A 21,472-nucleotide genomic window follows, 5' to 3' on the forward strand; every position below is an offset into this window, starting at 1 on the left:
TTAAGAACCCTAGGATGAAGTGTCACTCGTTCAGGGCTTTGGCAGATGAAATGGATGAAAAAGGCTGAATCCCCAAAATTTTGTGTAGAAGGAAAAAGGTAGGATTTGACAGAGGAGTAAACGTGAAAAATCAGATATTGGAAGAATAAGAAGTCCATCAGGATTATAAAGTATAGGCAAGATCGTGGAGGGTTTTACATAATGTGGAAGCTACAGAGGGAAGGATTTAATTGGAACATGATGGGCAGGTTGAATTTCAGCTGATGGAATGACACGCAGTTGGAGATGACAGAGGTTTGATCCATGGAAAGACCAGGCTGGCTTCAGACTTTTACTTGGAAGTCACGTTTAGAAATCGGGATGGAAACTTTGAGACTCGCTGGCTTCTACCACAGTGTCTATGAAGTCGGAATAGCAGTGCAATTGTCATGGAACCGTGTCTTCCTTTTCAGAACAAATTGAAGAAACCGATGTCTACCAAGATCTGTGCTGGGAACATCTGAGTGACGAGTATGTGTGTAGCCGCCCTCTTGTCGGCAAGCAGACAACGTACACGGAGTGCTGCTGTTTGTACGGAGAGGCCTGGGGCATGCAGTGCGCCCTCTGTCCCATGAAGGATTCAGGTGAGCCCTTACCAAGTCCTTCTGCTGGAGGTGTTTGGAAACCAGTTCTTCTCACCTCCTTTGGAAGCTGATAATTCTTTTACCTAAATATCTTCAACTTCACTCCTGATATCTTACTTTCATCAGAGGGGTATGTGTGCACGCGCACGCACATTACAGGAGCAGATTACATAACATCTGACTCCTGGTTTGCCTCCAATCCAGACATTGTCATTAATTTTTGAAACCCTCATTTTATTTCCCTCCAAAGAATGATAAATGACCCAAAGAAATGTAATGCATCTTAGCAGTTGGTGGTATAGGTCTTGAGAATTTATATTTCCTGATACTTCTTTTTTTCCTACAATCCTTCTCACTTCTGATAGTTTCTGCTTAGAGCAAAAAGTATCAGGGACTAGACACTCTCCATAGGTCAAAGCTCAAGTTTTTATGTCAACCTCTTTGTGGGAGAGAAGAGTTCCCCCCCTCCACAGAAGGGTTAGAACCGTGAAGGAAAACAGTATAAAAGTAAGTGAAATGTATTTGAACAAATCTTCCTGACTTTCAAATTGTAGTGTGTGCATGCCAAGTCACTCCAGTTTTGTCTGACTCTTTGCAACCCTATGGACTGTAGCCTGCCAGGCTCCTCTGTCCATGGGATTCTCCAGGCAAGAAAACTGGAGTGGGTTGCTATGCCCTCTTCCAGGGCATCTTCCAGCTCCAAGGGTCAAACCCATGTCTCCTGTGGCTCCTGCATTGCAGGCACATTCTTTGCTGCTGAGCCACTGGCAAAGGCCTTCAAGTTTTAAACCTGGGGTCAAAAACAGAAAAAGTGGGATCAGCGAAGCTCTCAGTTTCCTCCCTTCTCTTCATCTGGGAGGAGGGCTTGAAGGTACCAACTCTGGGCTCCAGGCTGGGCTGCTTGGTGACTGTTGGGGTCCGTGCTGATGGCCTATTTCTCTTCTTACCCCTGCAGCCTCTTAGTGCCTGTTAAAGGAAAGCACTTGAAAGTCTTGGGTATAGCATTTTTGTCTTTGACTATAGAATTGGTTGTTAAAGCCAGAAAAATACTGTGTGGGTATAAAGTGCAGGAGTTCATAATGAACAAATTCTCAGAATGGCAAAGAGGGAAAGAATTGCTTAGAAGAGGAAATGCTCTAATTTTTAGTTAGTTAGAATGTAATTTTCCAATCATTTAATAAATCAGCTTTTTAGCTTGGAAATAACTTAAAACCAAGGTAGCATAAAAAGAAAGTAATTTGAAATGCCATAAAAGGAAAAGGAATAGCAAAGGGGGAAGAACAAACACATAAAGATATAGATGGTAATGCTAGTAGCCCAGAAACGGAAAGAGGGTGGGTTCTGGGTACAGAAAATGTGGGTCTGGAACTCAGAGCTGCCCATGGCAGCAGCATGAACTGGGAAAAAAGAACCTCACCCAGTGGAGCTCATTTATAAAGTGAAGGCATCGCTCTTGTTGCATTGTTGTGAGAACTGGGAGGATTTTGGTGGAGCAGGATAACCAGGAGCGTGGCAGATTATTAGCATCCCTGTTACCTCTGTTCCTGGCAGATGCCACAAGGAGAGGAAGATGAAATCTGAGGAGGCGAATGCAATATATATGACTTGAGTCATCTTATCATGGTGTTTGGATAGCTTACACCTTTCTAACTAGGCAGTGTTTTTATTGTTTACTTTAAAAAAAATATATATATATATATGTATACTTCTAAAAAATTAAGAGTTTATGTCCCCTTCCACCTACCCCATCAAAACTGACTCTCCACCTTGAAAATGTTCACTCTTTTTCTTAAATTGAAGTACAGTGTTGGTGTATCATAGAAGTTACAGGTGTACAATATAATGATGCACAGTTTTTAAAAGTTATACTCCATTTATAGTTATTGTGAAAAATTGGCCATATTCCCCATGTTGTACAGTATATGCTTATCAGTTATTTTATACCTAATAGCTTGTACCTCTGAAGGTGTTCACTCTTAACAGTTGGTGTTTTCATCATCCAAGTCTTTAATTCTGTGTATCGATTATTGCTTAAGTTTTGTATTAGTTATTATACATTTATATTTAAGAAAATATTTAAAACTGAAAGCTGTGTCATTGATTTTAGGTGCATGTTCTTTTTTGGTTTACTCTTCAGCATCTCTGAAATTGGGGGTATCCTATAACTGAAATTGATTAATGGCTACAAGCTATTTTTTCACACCTTTATGTCTATTATATCAGGATGTATTTTACAGTCTAGGGTGTCATAGAACTAGTGAAAAATGGTAACTTTTAAATGGATATGCAGGCTTTGTTTTGTGCGTGTACAGGCATCTGTTCAATTCAGTTCAGTCGCTCAATCATGTCCAACTCTGCGACCCCATGGACTGCAACATGCCAGGCTTTCCTGTCCATCACCAACTCCCAGAGCTTACTCAAACGCATGTCCATCAAGTTGGTGATGCCAACCAACCATCTCATCCTCTGTCGTCCCCTTCTCCTTCTGCCTTTGATCTTTTCCAGCACCAGGGTCTTTTCCAGTGAGTCAATTCTTTGCATCAGGTGGCCAAAGTATTGGAATTCCAGCTTCAGCATCAGTCCTTCCAATGAATATTCAGGCCTGATTTCCTTTAGGATGGACTGTTTGGATCTCCTTGCAGTTCAAGGGACTCTCAAGAGTCTTCTCCAACACCACAGCTAAAAAGCATCAATTCCTTGGCTCTCAGCTTTCCTTATAGTCCAACTCTCACATCCATACGTGACTACTGGAAAAACCATAGTTTTGACTAGATGGGCCTTTGTTGGCAAAGTAATGTCTCTGCCTTTTTTTTTTTTTTTAATTTATTTTTTTTTATTTTATTTTTAAACTTTACATAATTGTATTAGTTTTGCCAAATATCAAAATGAATCCGCCACAGGTATACATGTATTCCCCATCCTGAACCCTCCTCCCTCCTCCCTCTGCATACCATCCCTCTGGGTCCTCCCAGTGCTCTAGCCCCAAGCATCCAGTATCGTGCATCGAACCTGGACTGCCATCTCGTTTCATACATGATATTTTACATGTTTCAATGCCATTCTCCCAAATCTTCCCACCCTCTCCCTCTCCCACAGAGTCCATAAGACTGTTCTATACATCAGTGTCTCTTTTGCTGTCTCATACACAGGGTTATTGTTACCATCTTTCTAAATTCCATATATATGCGTTAGTATACTGTATTGGTGTTTTTCCTTCTGGCTTACTTCAGTCTGTATAGTAGGCTCCAGTTTCATCCACCTCATTAGAACTGATTCAAATGTATTCTTTTTAATGGCTGAGTACACTGTCTAGGTTGGTCATAGCTTTTCTTCCAAGGAACAAGCGTCTTTTGTTTCATGGCTGCAGTCACCATCTGCAGTGATTTTGGAGCCTAGGAAAATAAAATCCGTCACTGTTTCCACTGTTTCCCCAGCTATTTGCCATGAAGTGATGGGACCGGATGCCATGATCTTAGTTTTTTGAATGTTGAGTTTTAAGCCAACTTTTTCACTCTCCTCTTTCAGTTTCATCAAGAGGCTCTTCAGTTCCTCTTCACTTTCTGCGATAAGGGTGGTGTCATCTGTGTATCTGAGGTTATTGATACTTCTCCCAGCAATCTTGATTCCAGCTTGTGTTTCTTCCAGTCCAGCATTTCTCATGATGTACTCTGCATATAAGTTAAATAAACAGAGTGACAGTATACAGCCTTGACGTATTCCTTTTCCTATTTGGAACCAGTCTGTTGTTCCATGTCCAGTTCTAACTGTTGGTTCTTGACCAGCATACAGATTTCTCAGGAGGCAGGTCAGGTGGTCTGGTATTCCCATCTCTTTCAGAATTTTCCACAGTTTGTTGTGATCCACACAGTCAAAGGCTTTGGTGTTGTCAATAAAGCAGAAGTAGATGTTTTTATGAATTTCTCTTGCTTTTTCTATGATCCAATGGATGTTGGCAATCTGTACAGGCATATCTTGGAGATATTATGGATTCAGTTCCAGACCACCATGATAAAGTGAATATTGCAAAAGAGAAGTCACCTGAACTTCCTGGTTTCCCAGAGCACATAAAACTTAAATTTACATTGTAAAGTATTTATGTCTATTAAGTGTACTAAAAAAAATGTACGTGCCTTAATTAAAAACACTGTATTGCTAGAGCATGCTAACCATAATCTAAGCCTTCAGCAAGTTATCTTTTTGCTGGTCAAGGGTCTTGCCTTGATATTGATATTGCTGACTGATTAGGGGATGGTTGCTGGAAACGGGTGGAGAAGGCAGTGGCATCCCACTCCAGAACTCTTGCTTGGAAAATCCTATGGACGGAGGAGCCTGGTGGGCCACAGTCCATGGGGTCGCTAAGAGTCAGACAAGACTCAGCGACTTCACTTTCACTTTTTACTTTCATGAATTGGAGAAGGAAATGGCAACCCACTCCAGTGTTCTTGCCTGGAGAATCCCAGGGACAGAGGAGCCTGGTGGGCTGCCATCTATGGGGTCCACATGACTGAAGCGACTTAGCAGCAGGAGCAGCAGCTGGAGGCGGGAGTGACTGTGGCAATTTCTTAAAAGAATACAACAGTGAAGTTTGCCATCTCAACTGATTCTGTCTTTACAAATGATGTCTTTGAGCATGCAATGCTGTTTAATGGCATTTTAGCTAATGTTGAAATTACTTCAAAATTGAAGTCAGTCCTGTCAAACCCTCCTGCTGCTTTCTCAACTAGTTTTACGTGATATTCCAAGTCCTTTGTCTCAACATTCAGTTCAGTTTGCTGTCTCATATGGGTGGGGTTTGTGGTAGCCTACAACAATTACAATGGTAACATTGAAGATCACCCTAATAAATATAGTAAATAATAATGTTTGAAATAATGTGAGAATTTCCAAAATGTGACACGGATAGGAAATGACCAAATACTGTTGGAAGTATGGTTCCAAAAGACTTGCTTGATGCAAGGTTGTCACAAACCTACAATCTGTTAAAAAAAAAAATGCAGTAAAACAAAGCATATTTACAGACAAGGTATGTCTGTACCATGTTTTATTTAATCCCTCCAGACATTTGGGCTGTCTTCCCCCACCCTTGTCCTGCCCCAATCTTCATGTATGTATCTTCATGTATGAAGGCTCACATGAAGTGAACCTTCATGTATGTACCTTATATGTTGCTTTGGAAGTATCTTGATAAGAAAATTCCTACAAATGAAAATACTAGGTCAAGAAGTATGTGAACTTTAAATTTACTTTTTATTCTCTAAAAATACAAATTTACGCTTCTCCAATGATAGTGTTTGAAATGCCATTTTTATCATACCATTTTAGCACTAATAACTTTTAAAGACTAGTCATCTTTAAAATTGTTATAATATGCTCAAGAAGGGTATCTTACATGTGTCTCCCTTATTTCTAGGGAATTTGAGCATCTTTTCCTTGTTATAGATGATTTATTATTTCCTTGTTAGTGAATTATTATATCCTTTGACCGTTTCTTTGATTGGACATTGCGTCTAGTCTTACAGATTTGTGGGAACATTGTTGCATATTCTATTTACAACCCCAACATTTGGGTTCTGGCATGCTTGCTTTCTTGATGCTTGCTGTTATGGAAACTCCTTTATGAAAGGTTCTGCACATATTTTCATTTTATTCTGTCCCTGTCCTGATCCTGTGATATTTAAGTATTTGCTGCATGTAAATCTGATGATCTAGTGCCTTTGCAAATCTAAGTTCAAGTTAGATTTGACTATTCAAGTTATTTTGGTGTTAGAAATGAATTTTAAAATATTACATCAATTTTTAAACAGTTACTTATTTTTGACTGCATTGGGTTTTCATTGCTGCATGTGGGCTTTCCCTGGTTGCGGTGCTCAGGCTTCAGTGGTTGTGGCTCAAGGGCTCTCTAGAGCTTGGGCTCTGTTGTTGTGGTGCACAGACTTAGTTGCTGTGAGGCATGTGGGGTCTTCCAGACCAGAGATGGAACTCCTGTCCCCTGCATTGGCAGGAAGATTCTGAACCACTGGACCTCTAGTAAGTCCCTCATCAGTTACTTTTAACTGCTGCTGCTGCTAAGTCACTTCAGTCGTGTCCGACTCTGTGTGACCCCGTAGACGGCAGCCCAGCAGGCTCCTCTGTCCCTGGGATTCTCCAGGCAAGACACTGGAGTGGGCTGCCATTTCCTTCTCCAATGCATGAAAGTGAAAAGTGAAAGTGAAGCCGTTCAGTCGTGTCCAACTCTTAGTGACCCCGTGGACTGCAGTCTACTAAGCTCCTCCATCCATGGGATTTTCCAGGCAAGAGTACTGGAGTGGGTTGCCATGTCCTTCTCCAACTTTTAACTGAGATTTTACAAAACAAAATTTTAAGTGTAAATTCAACAAATCATGTGAACAAATACATACTGTGTAACTTTTTTTTAGGAAAGTATGTGGTATGAAGAAACAGTGGTACCACATGCCGAATTAAAAAAGTTTAGCATCTCTTCTGTACTCTTCCTAACTTAAACATGCATAGTAGTGATGATAAATTTTCCAAAAGGAATCTCTATACTTAGTCAAATCCTCAAAATCAGTGATTTTTACTCCTTTATTTTAAAAAAATGGTAGTCTTTTGTCAGTTGAAATATTATTTTAACTTCCAATGTATAAATTCATTAATACTGCTACTTGTAGGGAGAACAACAAGTTAGGCTCTCAAGGTATTGGTGAAGGACCCTGGGGTTCCAAGAAACACATATTGAAAACCACTATTCTGTTTCTGTTGGCATATAGGAAGTAAATAGCGCAGAAGGAGTGTTTCTTACATAGCTCTGAAATTATGGGCCTCGAACTAAACTTAGGGATACCCTGAAACCAGGGAGAAGTCCATGGCAAAGTTAAGCAATTTTTGCACAGGCCCTTTGGTTAGCTGGCATTTCCTTGATTCATACCTGATGTTCTGATCATATCTACACCAAGCCATCTCCCACTGAGCGTGTTTCTGCTGGAGTGTGGCAAGCGAGAAGGGCCAGAGCTGAGGGGTGAGCACATGGACTCTGACCTGGTTGCCTGGCTGTGAATCCTGGCTTGGCAACTTTCTAGCTACATAGCCCTGTTCCTTTGTCTCTCTGGGCCTCAGTTTCCTCACATGAAACTAATATCACCCACCTCACAGGGTTGTGGTAAGAGTCAAATACGTGAACACATGAACACTTAGCACAGTGCTCGACACGTGTGAGAAGTGAAAGCGTTAGTCACGCAGTCAGGTCCCGACTCTTTGCAACGCCATGGACTGTAGCCCTCCAGACTCCTCTGTCCATGGAATTCTCCAGGCAGGAATACTGGAGTGGGTTGCCATGCCCTTCTCCAAGGGATCTTCCTGACCCAGGAATCGAACCCAGGTCTCCTGCATTGCAGGCAGATTCTTTACTGCTTGAGCTATCTAGGAAGCGTGCAAGGACATAGGAAGCATTAGAAGATTTTAGCACTTACTGCTACTACTGCTAGGCGACTCAGGCCAAATGAATTTTCAAATGTAACTGAAACCCAGGGCTCTTATAAAGTACACAACTTCCTAATAGCATCTGGACATGAATTAAGGATAGACAAATGCAGAAATAATATCCTTTTATAAAACTTTCTCTTCTAGACCGCTGCTTCATCCACATTAATGGGCATGCCAACTACATGACAATCTTATTTTTAAAAAAGACAGATTCTCGTTTCTAGGTGGAGGGGAGGTGGCCAGGAGTCTACATTCTTAAGTCCCAAGGCAATGCAGCTGCTACTGGTCCTTGGACCACACTAGCAAGGTTCTTGAGACACCCGACAGCATTCAACCTGATTATGTTAAAACTGCCTTTAATGCTGTTATTAATTTTTCAAAGAGGAAGCAGAGAATGTGTGAATTTTAAAACTGATTTGCTTGTTCTGCCACTGAACCTTTTAAATGATGCTGTTGAGGGATATATGATAGTTGAAAAAGAACCATGTTATCTATCTGTTAATAAAAGCCCTGGGTGAATCCCAGCCTGTCACTGAGCCTTCCAGTTTCCCAAGGAGTGCAGCCCTGCTTTGGGGAACAATTAGTTGCTGATGGAAACAGTGCTGGAGGAATTTAAGGAATAAATCGCAGTGCTTGTCATCAGCTTCGAGCATTAAAGTGCAGTGCAAAGTAAAGCCTTGGCGCCAGGACAGGCTTTCACACTTCTGGTCCAATAGGTCATGGGCACTAATTCTTGCTAAGGCAGCAACTGCATCTGAGGATTCTGGTAGTTGGGGGAGATAGGAGTGGCTCCCTAAATAGTGTTCTCTGAAGTTCGATGGCAACGTGTGGATTGGTACCACGTGCAGAGTGAGTGAGTGGAGGTTGATGGGTTGTGTCAGGGTGACCTGATGTGAGATCTGCCTTGTGGTACCATTCAGTGCATTTCTGGGGCTGCTGGGGTCCCATTTTACGTCTCAGCTGCAGTCTGGGAGGCCAAACACCAGGCCTGAGGAAAAGGTTTCAGAGGGCTGAGAGCGGCATCGCGGTGAGTTTGCTGAAGTGGTTGTGTACGGACAGCCTCCCCTTCCTCAGTTCTGGAATTTCTCTTATTCTTGCCCCCAGGTCCTCTTCTTTTCTTTCCCCTCTCAGTAACCTCTAATCCTGCCTGTTCTTAAAATGTTTTTTTTGGTCTTGACTGGGGAGGGAAGTGCTGAACTGCTTTGGGAGGACCATCACGTCTGGACTCCTTATCATGCTATCACAGCCAGCCTCTGAGAGAAAAAGCTATTTGGAAAACCAAGTCAGGAAAGTCCAACCATTGTATCCATGTTATGAACGACAGAGGGTGGCCATTGTTTGATCTTTCTGTAAGCTTTCAGTGTCATGCTAGAAGGAAGTCATGAACTCTGAGATCTGGAGTTTATTGGAATATGAATTTTATGTAGCTTGGTTTTTCTGGGTCTCCATCTGAATAAAAAATGATGGTAGCTAACGTATATTGCTCAATGCCAGGCATGTTCAGGATGCTTATCATCAATTAAGATACTTAATTATCCCAGCCATCCTATGAGGTAGGTATGTAATTACTTCCTTTTGGGGAGAGAGGAACTGAGGCACAGACTGCATTAACTGCCATGGTCAGATACCAGGAAACGGCAGATTCAAATCCAGGGGTTGGCATCCGTGCTCTCAACCACAATCCGTGCTCCTGGTGTTACTCCAGCCCCTGCCGCCCCAAGGTCTCACAGCTCATCACAGATAAACCGTATCACTTAGAATATAAAAGTGATAATGAAAAATAAAAAGCTGAGATTTTTTTCCATCTTCTCACCCTGCTGTGTGCTGAGAGAAAATCTATATGAGCTTTAGAGCCAGACAGTGAGCTTAGCCAAGTTAGACTCTGTATCAGAGTTAAGCACATAGATGATGTGCTTAATACATTCTTGATGAATTAATGGATTAAAACAAGTCAGGAATTCTCAGTGAATTAAACTGTTGATGATGCCTAGCACTTATCTAAATAAACCTTTAATGTTTTTATTTATTGCTACTCTTAAAAATATAAACTGAAATTTTCTGAGAAAATGTACATGATATATAGGTTGCTGTTATCCTGTGGAAATAAAAACCAGTTGACCTGCAAATGAAAGAAAATGAGACACATTATTGGAACACTGGGATCTCAAGTGCTCAGGGATCCCAGTGCCTGTGGTTATCTTGTTAAAATAATTAGACTTCTGTTAAGTAAATTGTTAAAATAATTAGACATACTGTGAGAAAACTGAACATAAAGAGTTGATAAAGTCTTGATAGAAGCCCAATCTAAAATTTAGAAGTTAAGAAATTTTGAGGGGAGACTTAGTGTGTTGAGAGAGCGCCACCTATTGGTTGATACAGTGTACTGCGCCACTGGTGTTTCAACCTGTTTGCTCAGTCGTTTTGGACTCTGCGACCTCATGGACGGCAGCACTCCAGGCTTCCCTGTCCTTTAGCATCTCCCAGAGTTTGCTCAAACTCATGTCAGTTGAGTCCATGATGCCATCCAACCGTCTCATCCTCTGTTGTCCCCTTCTCCTCCCACCTTCAATCTTTCCCAGCATCAGACTCTTTTCCAATGAGTCAGTTCTTCGCATCAGGTGGCCAAAGTATTGGAGCTTCAGCTTCAGTCCTTCCAGTGAATATTCAGGGTTGATTTCCTTCAGGATTGACTGGTTTGATCTCCTTGCTGTCCAAAGGACACTCAAGAATCTTCTCCAGCACCACAGTTCAAAGGCATCAATTCTTTAGTGCTCAGCCTCTTTTATTGTCCAGCTCTTACTTCCGTGCATGACTACTGGAAAAACCATAGCTTTGACTATATGGATCTTTGTAGGCAAAGTAATGTCTCTGCTTTTTAATATGCTGTCTAGGTTGGTCATAGCTTTTCTTCCAAGGAGCAAGCGTCTTTTAATTTCATGGCTGCAGTCACTGTCCACAGTGATTTGGGAGCCCAAGAAAACTCTCCTCTTTCACCTTCATCAAGAGGCTCTTTAATTCCTCCTCACTTTCTGCCGTAAGAGTGGTGTCATATCTGAAGTAATAACTTAATGCAAGTCAGACATAGAAAGGCGACAGTGGTGTTTAAACAAAATCTCCAAGGAAACTGAAGTACCACAAAAGAAATGGACAAATGCTTTAAAAGGTTTTAAAAGTAACTGCTACTAATCGAAATGCAGAGGCATGGATCCTCTCAGTTTTGCTTGGAGAGCTGTTTAAAGATACAGATATATAGGTTAGATTTGATTTGAAAATTCTCATTGCAGGAATACAGATTATTACATTGCCCTCCATGGTCAGATACCTGGTAGTGGTGGAGTCACATCCCCGCATCAGCGTCCGTGCTCTCAACCACCTCAGGGCCAGGAAGAAAAATATAATCATTATAGCATAAGAAAGATGTGAAATCCGTTCTGTCAGTAGAGAATTCTGTAGATTTTAATATGGATTAATGTCCAATTCTTTCTTTTTAAAAAGTCAAATAACAACATATTTAGGGAACTATTATGTGCAGAGTGCAGTTACTAAGAACCGTGTCTGAAATACAGTCTAAATTATTTATAGTTTATCTGTTTTCAGTTTCAGTTAAATTATTTACATATTCCTTCATTTCATTATTTACTTGAACACCCTACTATGTATCATCTCGGCCATAAATTTTAGAACAGATAAACAGTTTATATTTACAGGAAGTGTAAAATTCTGTAGACCTGACAAAGTTATGTTGTATTGCTGAATTAGAAGTTCATTCCTTAGTAGTGCTCATTTAAATGCACAGGTGACATCCTTTTTGAATAAATCCATCATTTCCTATGCCACACTATTTTTCATACTTCCCAACAACATCTCTGCCCCCAGTTTTTTTATATGGTTTTGCAGGCGTGAAGTTAGCTGGAATCTCTCTTTGAACAACCAAGCTAGTGATTTCTTCCATATCCGTGCATGGCTCTTACATGTTCCCAAAGATCTTAGTGTAACAAGTTTCATAATACCCTTGGAGGTGTGAAGGAAGACAAGGATTTGACTCATGGACTAAACTTGAAAAAATATTGTAATTGGGCAGTGGTTGCAAAAGGCCTTGCAGCAGTCACGGTTTAAAGACTTTTCCAAGAACTATGTTTCCAAAGAGCGTTAATAATAACTTTGGAACATCCTACGAGTGAGGCACAGCGCGTAGTCACCGCCTTTGGTTTGGGCGGGCCAGGGATCTCCTCCTGCTTTTGGCACTGCTTCTGTCCATCGCACTGGACGAGTTACTGCAGTTTCCTTTGTCCCAAGTTGAGAACTCTTTTGAGGTTACAGTAATTAATACTCTGTAAGTATGAGAGCATTTATCATTGTGATCATAGATCCTGATTATGATGATTAAAGAAAGTTTAGCTGTTAATAAACTACAGTGGAGAATTTAAATCAAACTGGAAAGAGACAAAAGACCTCCTCAATCGAGTGGCTGCCGTAAGTATACACTCTATGGACATAGAGTATACTCTCAGCGGTAAGTGGTCCACTTTTTTGGGACAAAATCCTTGGTATCTATGGAACTAGATTAAATTGAATACGGTATGGAATGGCAAATAAGCAATTTATATTGCTTCTTCTTGAAAAGATGCTTTACATTTATTTAGAAGGCTTTTCCTTACTTTCCTGAAAAGAGTGAAAATGCTTTTCTTACTATGAAAGGCTTATTACAAAATAAAATTTAGTAGTGAATTATGCACATAGAACCTTAGTGTTTAATGTGATCCTTACATTAGTTTCCTCATTTTTGTAAAATAGCAGTCCAACATCTGCCTCAGGATTGACTGAGGGATAGAAATGTGATCATACATTGTGAGATGCTTGACACGGAAGAAACGCTTCGTAGGTGTTAGCAATGATGATAAATCAAATCTTGTTCCAGGAAGTGAGTTGAGCTAAGGATTATTCCCCATTGTCACTTTGCCATACAGTGCTAGAAATCTCTTTGAAAGTAGGCAAGAGTCAAAGACGATGCGGGGGCAGGAGTGCGTCTGGGGACTGACACAGAGCCAGACACCTCCGCTGCCTCCGAAAGAAGCTGCTGCTTCTGTGTCCCTTGAGGCTCCCGAGCTGCCGCTGTGGTTATGATGTCTGAGAGAGGCCTGGAAAAGGCTGGTCGAGGTTGGGGTTTTTGTTGGGCCTCATCTTTAGCTGTGGCACGTGGGGTCTTTTTTAACTTGGCAGCGTGTGCACCCTTCAGCTGCAGTGCTGGCAGTCTTAGCCGCGGAATGCAGGGTCCAGTTCCCTGAGCAGGGATCAAACCCCGCGTCCGCTCCCCCGCACCCCCCAACCCCGGCCTTGGGAACACAGAGTCCTAGCCACTGGACCACCAGGGAAGTCTGCAGAGTTGAATTCAGTATATTCAATTTATCAGTGTTCGAATCTAGACTTACCTAAGACTTTAAGTTCAACTTAAATATTTTGTCCTTCTGTTTATGAATCTAATATTTTTATATAAAGTAAGATCCATTTTTATTTTGTGATGTTTATATATCTCAAGGAACAGATTAAACTTTCCTTGAGAGTTATTTCTATATCAAAACTCTTGTTAATTAAATCTCTTAACACTTTGGCCTCTAATGTATAAACTTTATGTATTTGATTTTCTCTCAAGCACTTTATAGAGCTGAAAGGGCAGCCTACAATCCTAACAAGCATTTTCTTCTTAAGTATTTAAGCAGCTCTTACAAAGCTAATAATCCAAACTTAAAATGCAAGAAATTGAATTCCCTAATGAATTTAGATAGTATTTACTGACCTAATAGAGTTCTGTTAATTCTCATACAACATAAAAATCCTACATATTTCAAATTGAGGTCATAAGATTATCTAGTAAGATTATCTAGTATATGGTTTTCTTAAACATTCTAGACATATTAAATAGCAACAACAACCAAAAGACCCTTACTCTCAAACCTTAACAGTAAAGTGTTAATACTCTAAACTTAATGTATGTCATTATCTTCGTAGCAGCATTACTATCGTAGGGCAACTGAGGATACTGGGAAGGAAAATTCATGACAGTGATTGTCAGTTATTAGAGAATTAAGATCAGGACATGAGATGTGTGTACTCACAGTTTGAGTCTAAGTAGCCATGTGTGTGATACACAAGGCACGTTCTGGGTTTCCAGGTTAACAGGGGATCCTGAGTATTCCTAATGTGCATTGTTTTTTATAAGCAATATCTTCCATTGTAGTGACTTTCAAGGGAATAATAGAGAAGATAGCATTAACAAAAGCTTTTCTATACCTACACATGAAAGTTGCTCAGTCGTGTCTGACTATTTGCGACCCCATGGACTGTAGTAGATGGAATTCTCCAGGCCAGAATACTGGAGTGAGTAGCCTTTCCCTTCTCCAGGGGATCTTCCCAACCCAGGGATCATAACTCCTGTCAAGAATCAGGTACCTTCTGCTGAAGGTATGTGCTCACCTTATTGAGATTGCCTACCGCAACAATGACAAACTTCCCCTGTCCCAGTAAGGACAGCTTGGTGGTGTAGTCCGGGTTCTCCAGAAAAGCAGAACCAATAGGAGAGAGTGAGATTGAGATTGACTGACTGACTGCTAAATTCATTCATTTTAAGGAACTGGGTCACAAGATTATCAGTCAGTTCACTCACTCAGTCGTGTCCAACTCTTTGCGACCCCATGAACTGCAGCACGCCAGGCTTCCATCACCAACTCCTGGAGCTTGCTCAAACTCATGTCCTTTGAGTCGGTGATGCCATCCAACTGTCTCAACCTCTGTTGTCCCTTTCTCTTCCTGCATTCAATCTTTCCCAGCATCAGGGTCTTTCCCAATGAGTCAGTTCTTCACATCAGGTGGCCAAACTATTGGAGCTTCAGCATCAGTCCTTCCAATGAATATTCAGGACTGATTTCCTTTAGGACTGAGTGATTTGATCTCCTTGCAGTCCAAGGGACTCTCAAAAGTCTTCAACACCACAGTTCAAAAGCATCAATTATTCAGTGCTCAGCTTTCTTTATGGTCCAACTCTCACATCTATACATGACTACTGGAAAAACTATAGCTTTGACTCTGTGGACCTTTGTCTTCAAAGTAATGTTTCTGCTTTATAATACACTGTCTGGGTTGGTCATAGCTTGGAGAAAACATCTTTTGATTTCATGGCTGCAGTCACCATCTGCAATGATTCTGGAGCACAAGAAAATAAAGTCTGTCACTGTTTCTATTGTTTCCCCATCTGTTTACCATGAAGTGATGGGATTGGATGTCATGATCTTAGTTTTCTGAATGTTGAGTTTTAAGCCAACTTTTTCACTCTCCTCTTGCACTTTCATCAAAAGGCTCTTTAGTTCTTCACTCTCTGCCATAAGGGTGGGGTCATCTGCATATCTGAGGTTATTGATCTTTCTCCTGGCAATCTTAATTCCTGCTTGTGCTTCATCCTGCCCAGCATTTTGCATGATATACTCTGTATATAAGTTAAATAAGCAGGGTGACAATATGTATCCTTGACGTACTCCTTTCCCAATTTGGAACCAGTCCATTGTTCTATGTCTGGTTCCAACTGTTGCTTCTTGACCTGCATACAGATTTCTCAGGGGGAAGGTCAGGTGGTCTGGTATTCCCATCTCTTGAAGAATTTCCCATAGTTTGTTGTGATCTACACAGTCATAGACTTTAGCATAGTCAATGAAGCAGATGTTTTTCTGGAATTCTCTTGCTTTTTCTATGATCCAGCAGATGTTGGCAATTTGATCTCTGGTTCCTCTACCTTTTCTAAATCCAGCTTCAACATCTGGAAGTTCACGGTTCATGTACTGCTGAAGCCTAGCTTAGAGAATTTTGAGCATTACTTTGCTAGCGTGTGAAATGAGTGCAGCTGTGCGATAGTTTGAACATTCTTTGGCGTGATTATAGAAGCTGGCAAATCCAAAATCTGTAGAGTGGCCTGATGCTGTGGAGGCCCAAGGAGAACTGAAGTTCCAGGTCAGAAGCTATTAGGAAGAGCTAGTTTTGTAGAAGGAGCCCAAAGTGCAGAGGTGGTTGGGCAGTGGAATTCTTCTCAGGGGAGGGCCAGTCTTTCTGTTTTAATTAAGCCATCAACCCATTGAAAGAGGAGGGTAATTTGCTTTACTCAAGCACACCAATGTCAGTGTTGATCCCCTTCCAGAAACACCCCAAAACATTAAAAACATATATGTATTTCTATCTTATTGCTGCATGGCCTTGTCTCTAGCTGTGGCAAGTGGGGGTTACTGTCTAGTTGGGCTGTGCGGGCTTCTCATTGTGGTGGCTCCTCTTGCTGTGCAGCATGGGCTCTAGGGAACTCAGGCTTCAGTAGTTGCAATTCCCCAGCTCTGGAGTACAGGCTCAGTTGTGGTGCCTGGGCTTAGCTGCCCCACAGCATGTGGGATCTTCCCCGACCAGGGATCGAACCTGCATCCTCCTGCATTGGCAGGTGGGTTCTTTATGAGCCACCAGGGACACCTCAAACTAATGTTTGAACAGTGACATCTGGGCACTCCATGGCCTGACTAACACATAATATTAGCCTCAGACGGTAAAAGCACCTGCCTACAATGCGGGAGACCCGGGTTTAATCCCTGGGTCAGGAAGATCCCCTGGAGAAGGAAATGGCACTCTTGCCTCGAAAATCCCATGGACGGAGCAGCCTGGTGGGCTGTAGTCCATGGGGTCGCAAAGAGTCAGACATGACTGAGCGACTTCACTTTCTTTCTTTCATTAGCCATCACAACTGGGATTGAAGAAAAGATTGAGAACCAGCTAAAGAAAATATTTGCCTTTTGTAGACCTTCTGCAGTTCCCATTACCATCCTGTACAAATACATACTTAAGCAAGGGCCTTTATTTTCGGTTTGGAGTGAAGTGTAGTTCTTCTCCTTCCCCAGATATATGCTGGAGAAACGCAGGGAGGAGGTGGGACAGCAAACGCTCCACCAGGAAAGGAACATTGGACTTGTGAAGGGGAGAGAATAAACAGGACGAATGACCCGAAGGCCAGGCACGAAAATAGGGACTGTGCATGAGAAGAACACTTGAAATGAAGCCAAAATATGGGGTTTTTGAAACAACATTGTCTTAGGCAGGTGCATTAGAGAAAGCCCTGAGCAAGTAAGTCATGTTCAGGTTATGATCGCATGGTAGTCGTTGATTAGAAACATACTAGCAAAGGAAACGCGGTTTGTCTCAGAGCAAGGAAAGTTAAAAGGCGGAGGTGGGGTGGACCTCTTATACAGGGGGAAAAATTACTCCATTTCCTGCTAAACTGTTGGCGAATGAACTTGGGAGGAGTGTCCTGGAAGTGGACTGCAAACCCAGTTCCCTGGAGTGGGAATGAGTCAGCAAGGGTTCCGGACGCCAGCTGAGGAGGACCAGCAGGCTGAAGCTGTTGTCTCAGTGGCCTCAACAATATAAGACAGTTAAATGTGGGGGGAATTTGATGGACAGATGGAAAGTTGATAAGAACACTTCTGAAATTTTACTTTGTGTATGATTTGAACTTTGAAGTATCCATTTTATTCAAAGCTTGTTGTCTTAAGAGCTATATACTACTTGTAGTGCTAAGAAGGTATTGGGCCATGCTTTGTTACTGAAAATATTCTGACTGGAGGATAACTTGCACTGATCTATTAGGATCTTTATAATGTAGAGCTAAAGTAGAGAAAATAAGACATGCATGTAAATGAACAGTGAAAGTGAGTTGCTCAGTCGTGTCTGACTCTTTGCAACCCCATGGACTGTAGCCTGCTAGGCTCCTCTGTCCATGGAATTCTCCAGGCCAGAATACTGCAGTGGGTAGCCATTCTGTTCTCCAGGGGATCTTCCTGACCCAGGGATCGAACCAAATCCAATTACAAAAAGCAACACTTTTTATTTTTCATTAACAAGCAATCTAACTGACCTCAAATCAAATTTTTAGCCATTTAAAACTGAAATCAGAGATTATGAATAGACATTCAATTTTCTAGAAATGCCTTTTTGGTGTTACCCTGAATGAGTTGATTTGCTGTTTAGTGAAAGCTTTACTTTCACGTATTTTAAATAAACTTTGCAGATCGCATTTCTCTCTCTTCACTAATAGTTGAAAGGTACTGTAAGAAAATGAGCTGTGAGAACAACCACTGTATGTAACTGCTTAAGCCCGATCTTTTGTTTGAGGTTTTGAAGTCAAATAACGGTGTGTTTACTTTGACCCTTTCCTAATTGACCTTTTAAGACAACTATGGCTGGAATAAAGCTGCTGGCTGCCCATGCCTTTTATGTGCTCACCTCAGGACCAGAGCAGGCATGCTTGGCAGAGGAATGATGAGGGAAAGCTTATCTCCTCCCCCTTTATGCAGATAGAGTGTACCTCCCACTGACTGGGAGGAAAGGGTCTAGGAAGTGCTTAGGAAGTGATTTGGCATAAATCTGCAAGGAGCAGAAACTAGGATGATAATTGTTTTGCTCAGCATCAGTAACCCAGTGTCTTAAGAAAGAAATTACGAAAGATGAGCTCATGGGGAGGTTTGAGGGCACAAGAAGGCTTTCCTTTATGCTTCTGTCTGAGCTTTGGGTCTCAGTGGCTGTTGTGGACAGTTACGCTTGTTGTACACTGTTCAACCCTAGAAGTTAACCATTTACAACATAATTACAGTGCCTACCATAGTAGCCAAATAAGTCACTGACAGAAGGAGGAGCTACGAGGACTGCATCTGGTTCTGAATCAGAGGGGCAGGTAAGAAGAGTCACTTCAGATGAAGATAAATGCAATGTAAGAGCAAGTTATAAACCAAGAGTTACAGAGCTGAAAATAGTTCAGTTTTGATTTGCAGGTTCATTGCGTTTCCTGTAAATAAGTGAAATACAGATCTGTTCCACTTACTACGTTTGTGTGTGTGCTCAGTGTCCGATTCTTCTCAACCCAGTGGAGTGTCACCCGCCAGGCTCCTCTGGTGGTGCTTTCACGTTACATTAATTACCTAGACGGTGCTCTTCAGATGATTCAGCAGTATATATATATATATATATATATATATTTCATAACCGTGAGATCTGTACTTCTGGATTTTAATCAAGAGAGTTTCGAACAGTTCCAAAATGTAAAGCTCAATTATTTTTACCCTTCAGTTCCGTTTAGTTCAGTCACTCAGTCATGTCCGACTCTTTGCGACCCCATGAACTACAGCACGCCAGGCCTCCCTGTCCATCACCATCTCCTGGAGTTCACTCAAACTCACGTCCATCAAGTCAGTGATGCCATCCAGCCATCTCATCCTCTATCATCCCCTTTTCTTCCTGCCCCCAATCCCTCCCAGCATCAGAGACTTTTCTAATGAGTCAACTCTTCGCATGAGGTGGTAAAGTACTGGAGTTTCAGCTTTAGCATCATTCCTTCCAAAGAAATCCCAGGGCTGATCTCCTTCAGAATGGACTGGTTGCATCTCCTTGCAGTCCAAGGGACTCTCAAGAGTCTTCTCCAACACCACAGGTCAAAAGCATCAATTCTTCGGCGCTCAGCCTTCTTCACAGTCCAACTCTCACATCTATACATGACCACTGGAAAAACCATAGCCTTGACTAGACGGACCTTTGTTGGCAAAGTAATGTCTCTGCTTTTCAATATGCTATCTTTAATTTAATAATTTAGTTTTATTAAAAAAAACAATATTTTGAAATTTTATCCTGACTTTTTTGGAATATCATTTTATTTCTCTGGACCTCAGTTTCCTCAGCAGGAAAATGAATGAGGTTAGACTGTCCATGTTTACGGACAGTGCAATCAATTTCATGATTGTCAGTCATCCTCTGGAAACGCCCATGTGAGACCACGTGCAGGCTATAGTGCCCTCTGGTGGTGATTACTTCATATTACAGCCACAAGTTTCAATGACAGATTTCAGTTGAGTTCAGTTGCTCGTGTCTGATTCTTTGCGACCCCATGGACTGCAGCACGCCAGGCTTCCCTGTCCATCACCAGCTCTCAGAGCTTGCTCAAACTCATGTCCATTGAGTCAGTGATGCCATCCAACCATTCATCCCCTGTCTTCCCCTTCTCTTCCTGCCTTTAATCTTGATCATTCCAGTGAGTCAGTTCTTCGCATCAGATGGCCAAAGTATTGGAATTTCAGCTTCAGCATCAGTCCTTCCAATGAATATTCAGGACTGATTTCCTTTAGGATGGACTGGTTTGATCTCCTTGCAGTCCAAGGGACTCTCAAGAGTTTTCTCCAATACCACAGTTCAAAAGCATCAATTCTTCAGTGCTCAGCTTTCTTTATGGTCTAACTCTCACTTCTATACATGACTACTGAAAAAACCCATACCTTTGACTAGGTTTGCTGTGTCAGCAAAGTAATGTCTCTGCTTTTTAATGTGCTGTCTAGGTTGGTCATAGCTTTTCTTCCAAGGAGCAAACGTCTTTTAATTTCATGGCTGCAGTCACCATCTACAGTGATTTTGGAGGCCCCCCCCCCCAAATAAAGTCTGTCACTATTTCTATTGTTTCCCCATCTGTTTACCATGAAGTGATGGGTCTGGATGCCATGATCTTAGTTTTCCGAATATTGAATTTTAAGCCAGCTTTTTCACTCTCCTCTCTCACTTTCAAGAGGCTCTTTATTCATTGCTTTCTGCCATAAGAGTGGTGTCATCTGCATATCTGAGGTTATTGATCTTTCTCCTGGCAATCTTGATTCCTGCTTGTGCTTCATCCAGCCCAGCATTTTACATGATATACTCTGCATAGAAGTTAAATAAGCAGGGTAACAATATGCAGCCTTGAGGTACTCCTTTCCCGATTTGGTACCAGTCCATTGTCCATTACTGGTTCTAATTTTCACTTTTTGACCTGCATACAGATTTCTCAGGAGGTAGGTCAGGTGGTCTGGTATTCCCATCTCTTTCAGAATTTTCCACAGTTTGTTGTGATCCACACAGTCACAGGTTTTGGCTTCAATAAAGCAGAAATAGATGTTTTTTCTGGAATTCTCTTGCTTTCTCTATGATGCAACAGATGTTGGCAATTTGATCTCTGGTTCCTCTGCCTTTTCTAAATCTAGCTTGAATATCTGGAAGTTCATGGTTCACGTACTGTTGAAGCCTGTCTTGGAGAATTTTGAGCGTTACTTTGCTAGTGTGTGAGATGAGTGCAATTGTGCAGTAGTTTGAGCATTCTTTGGCATTGCCTTTCTTTGGGATTGGAATGAAAACTGACCTTTTCCAGTCCTGTGGCCACTGCTGAGTTTTCCAAATTTGCTGGCATATTGAGTGCAACAGTTTTACAGCATTATCTTTTACAATTTGAAATAGCACAACTGCAATTCCATCACCTCCACTAGCTTTGTTTGTAGTGATGTTTC

The 21,472-nt window shown here is 41.6% G+C and overlaps 1 protein-coding gene across 13 annotated transcripts in view; it reads left to right on the forward strand.

The window, feature by feature from the left end:
* Positions 1-21,472, forward strand: part of LTBP1 (latent transforming growth factor beta binding protein 1) — a 456,789-nt gene that overhangs the window by 416,165 nt on the left and 19,152 nt on the right. For all 13 annotated transcript variants that reach the window (XM_061432037.1, XM_061432039.1, XM_061432038.1 and 10 more), the window contains one exon: positions 453-623. In XM_061432037.1, coding sequence (XP_061288021.1) covers positions 453-623 — 171 coding nt within the window. The remainder of the gene's footprint in view (positions 1-452; positions 624-21,472) is intronic.

This window comes from Bos javanicus, chromosome 11 (assembly GCF_032452875.1).
Source record: "Bos javanicus breed banteng chromosome 11, ARS-OSU_banteng_1.0, whole genome shotgun sequence".
Lineage (NCBI taxonomy): Eukaryota > Metazoa > Chordata > Mammalia > Artiodactyla > Bovidae > Bos > Bos javanicus.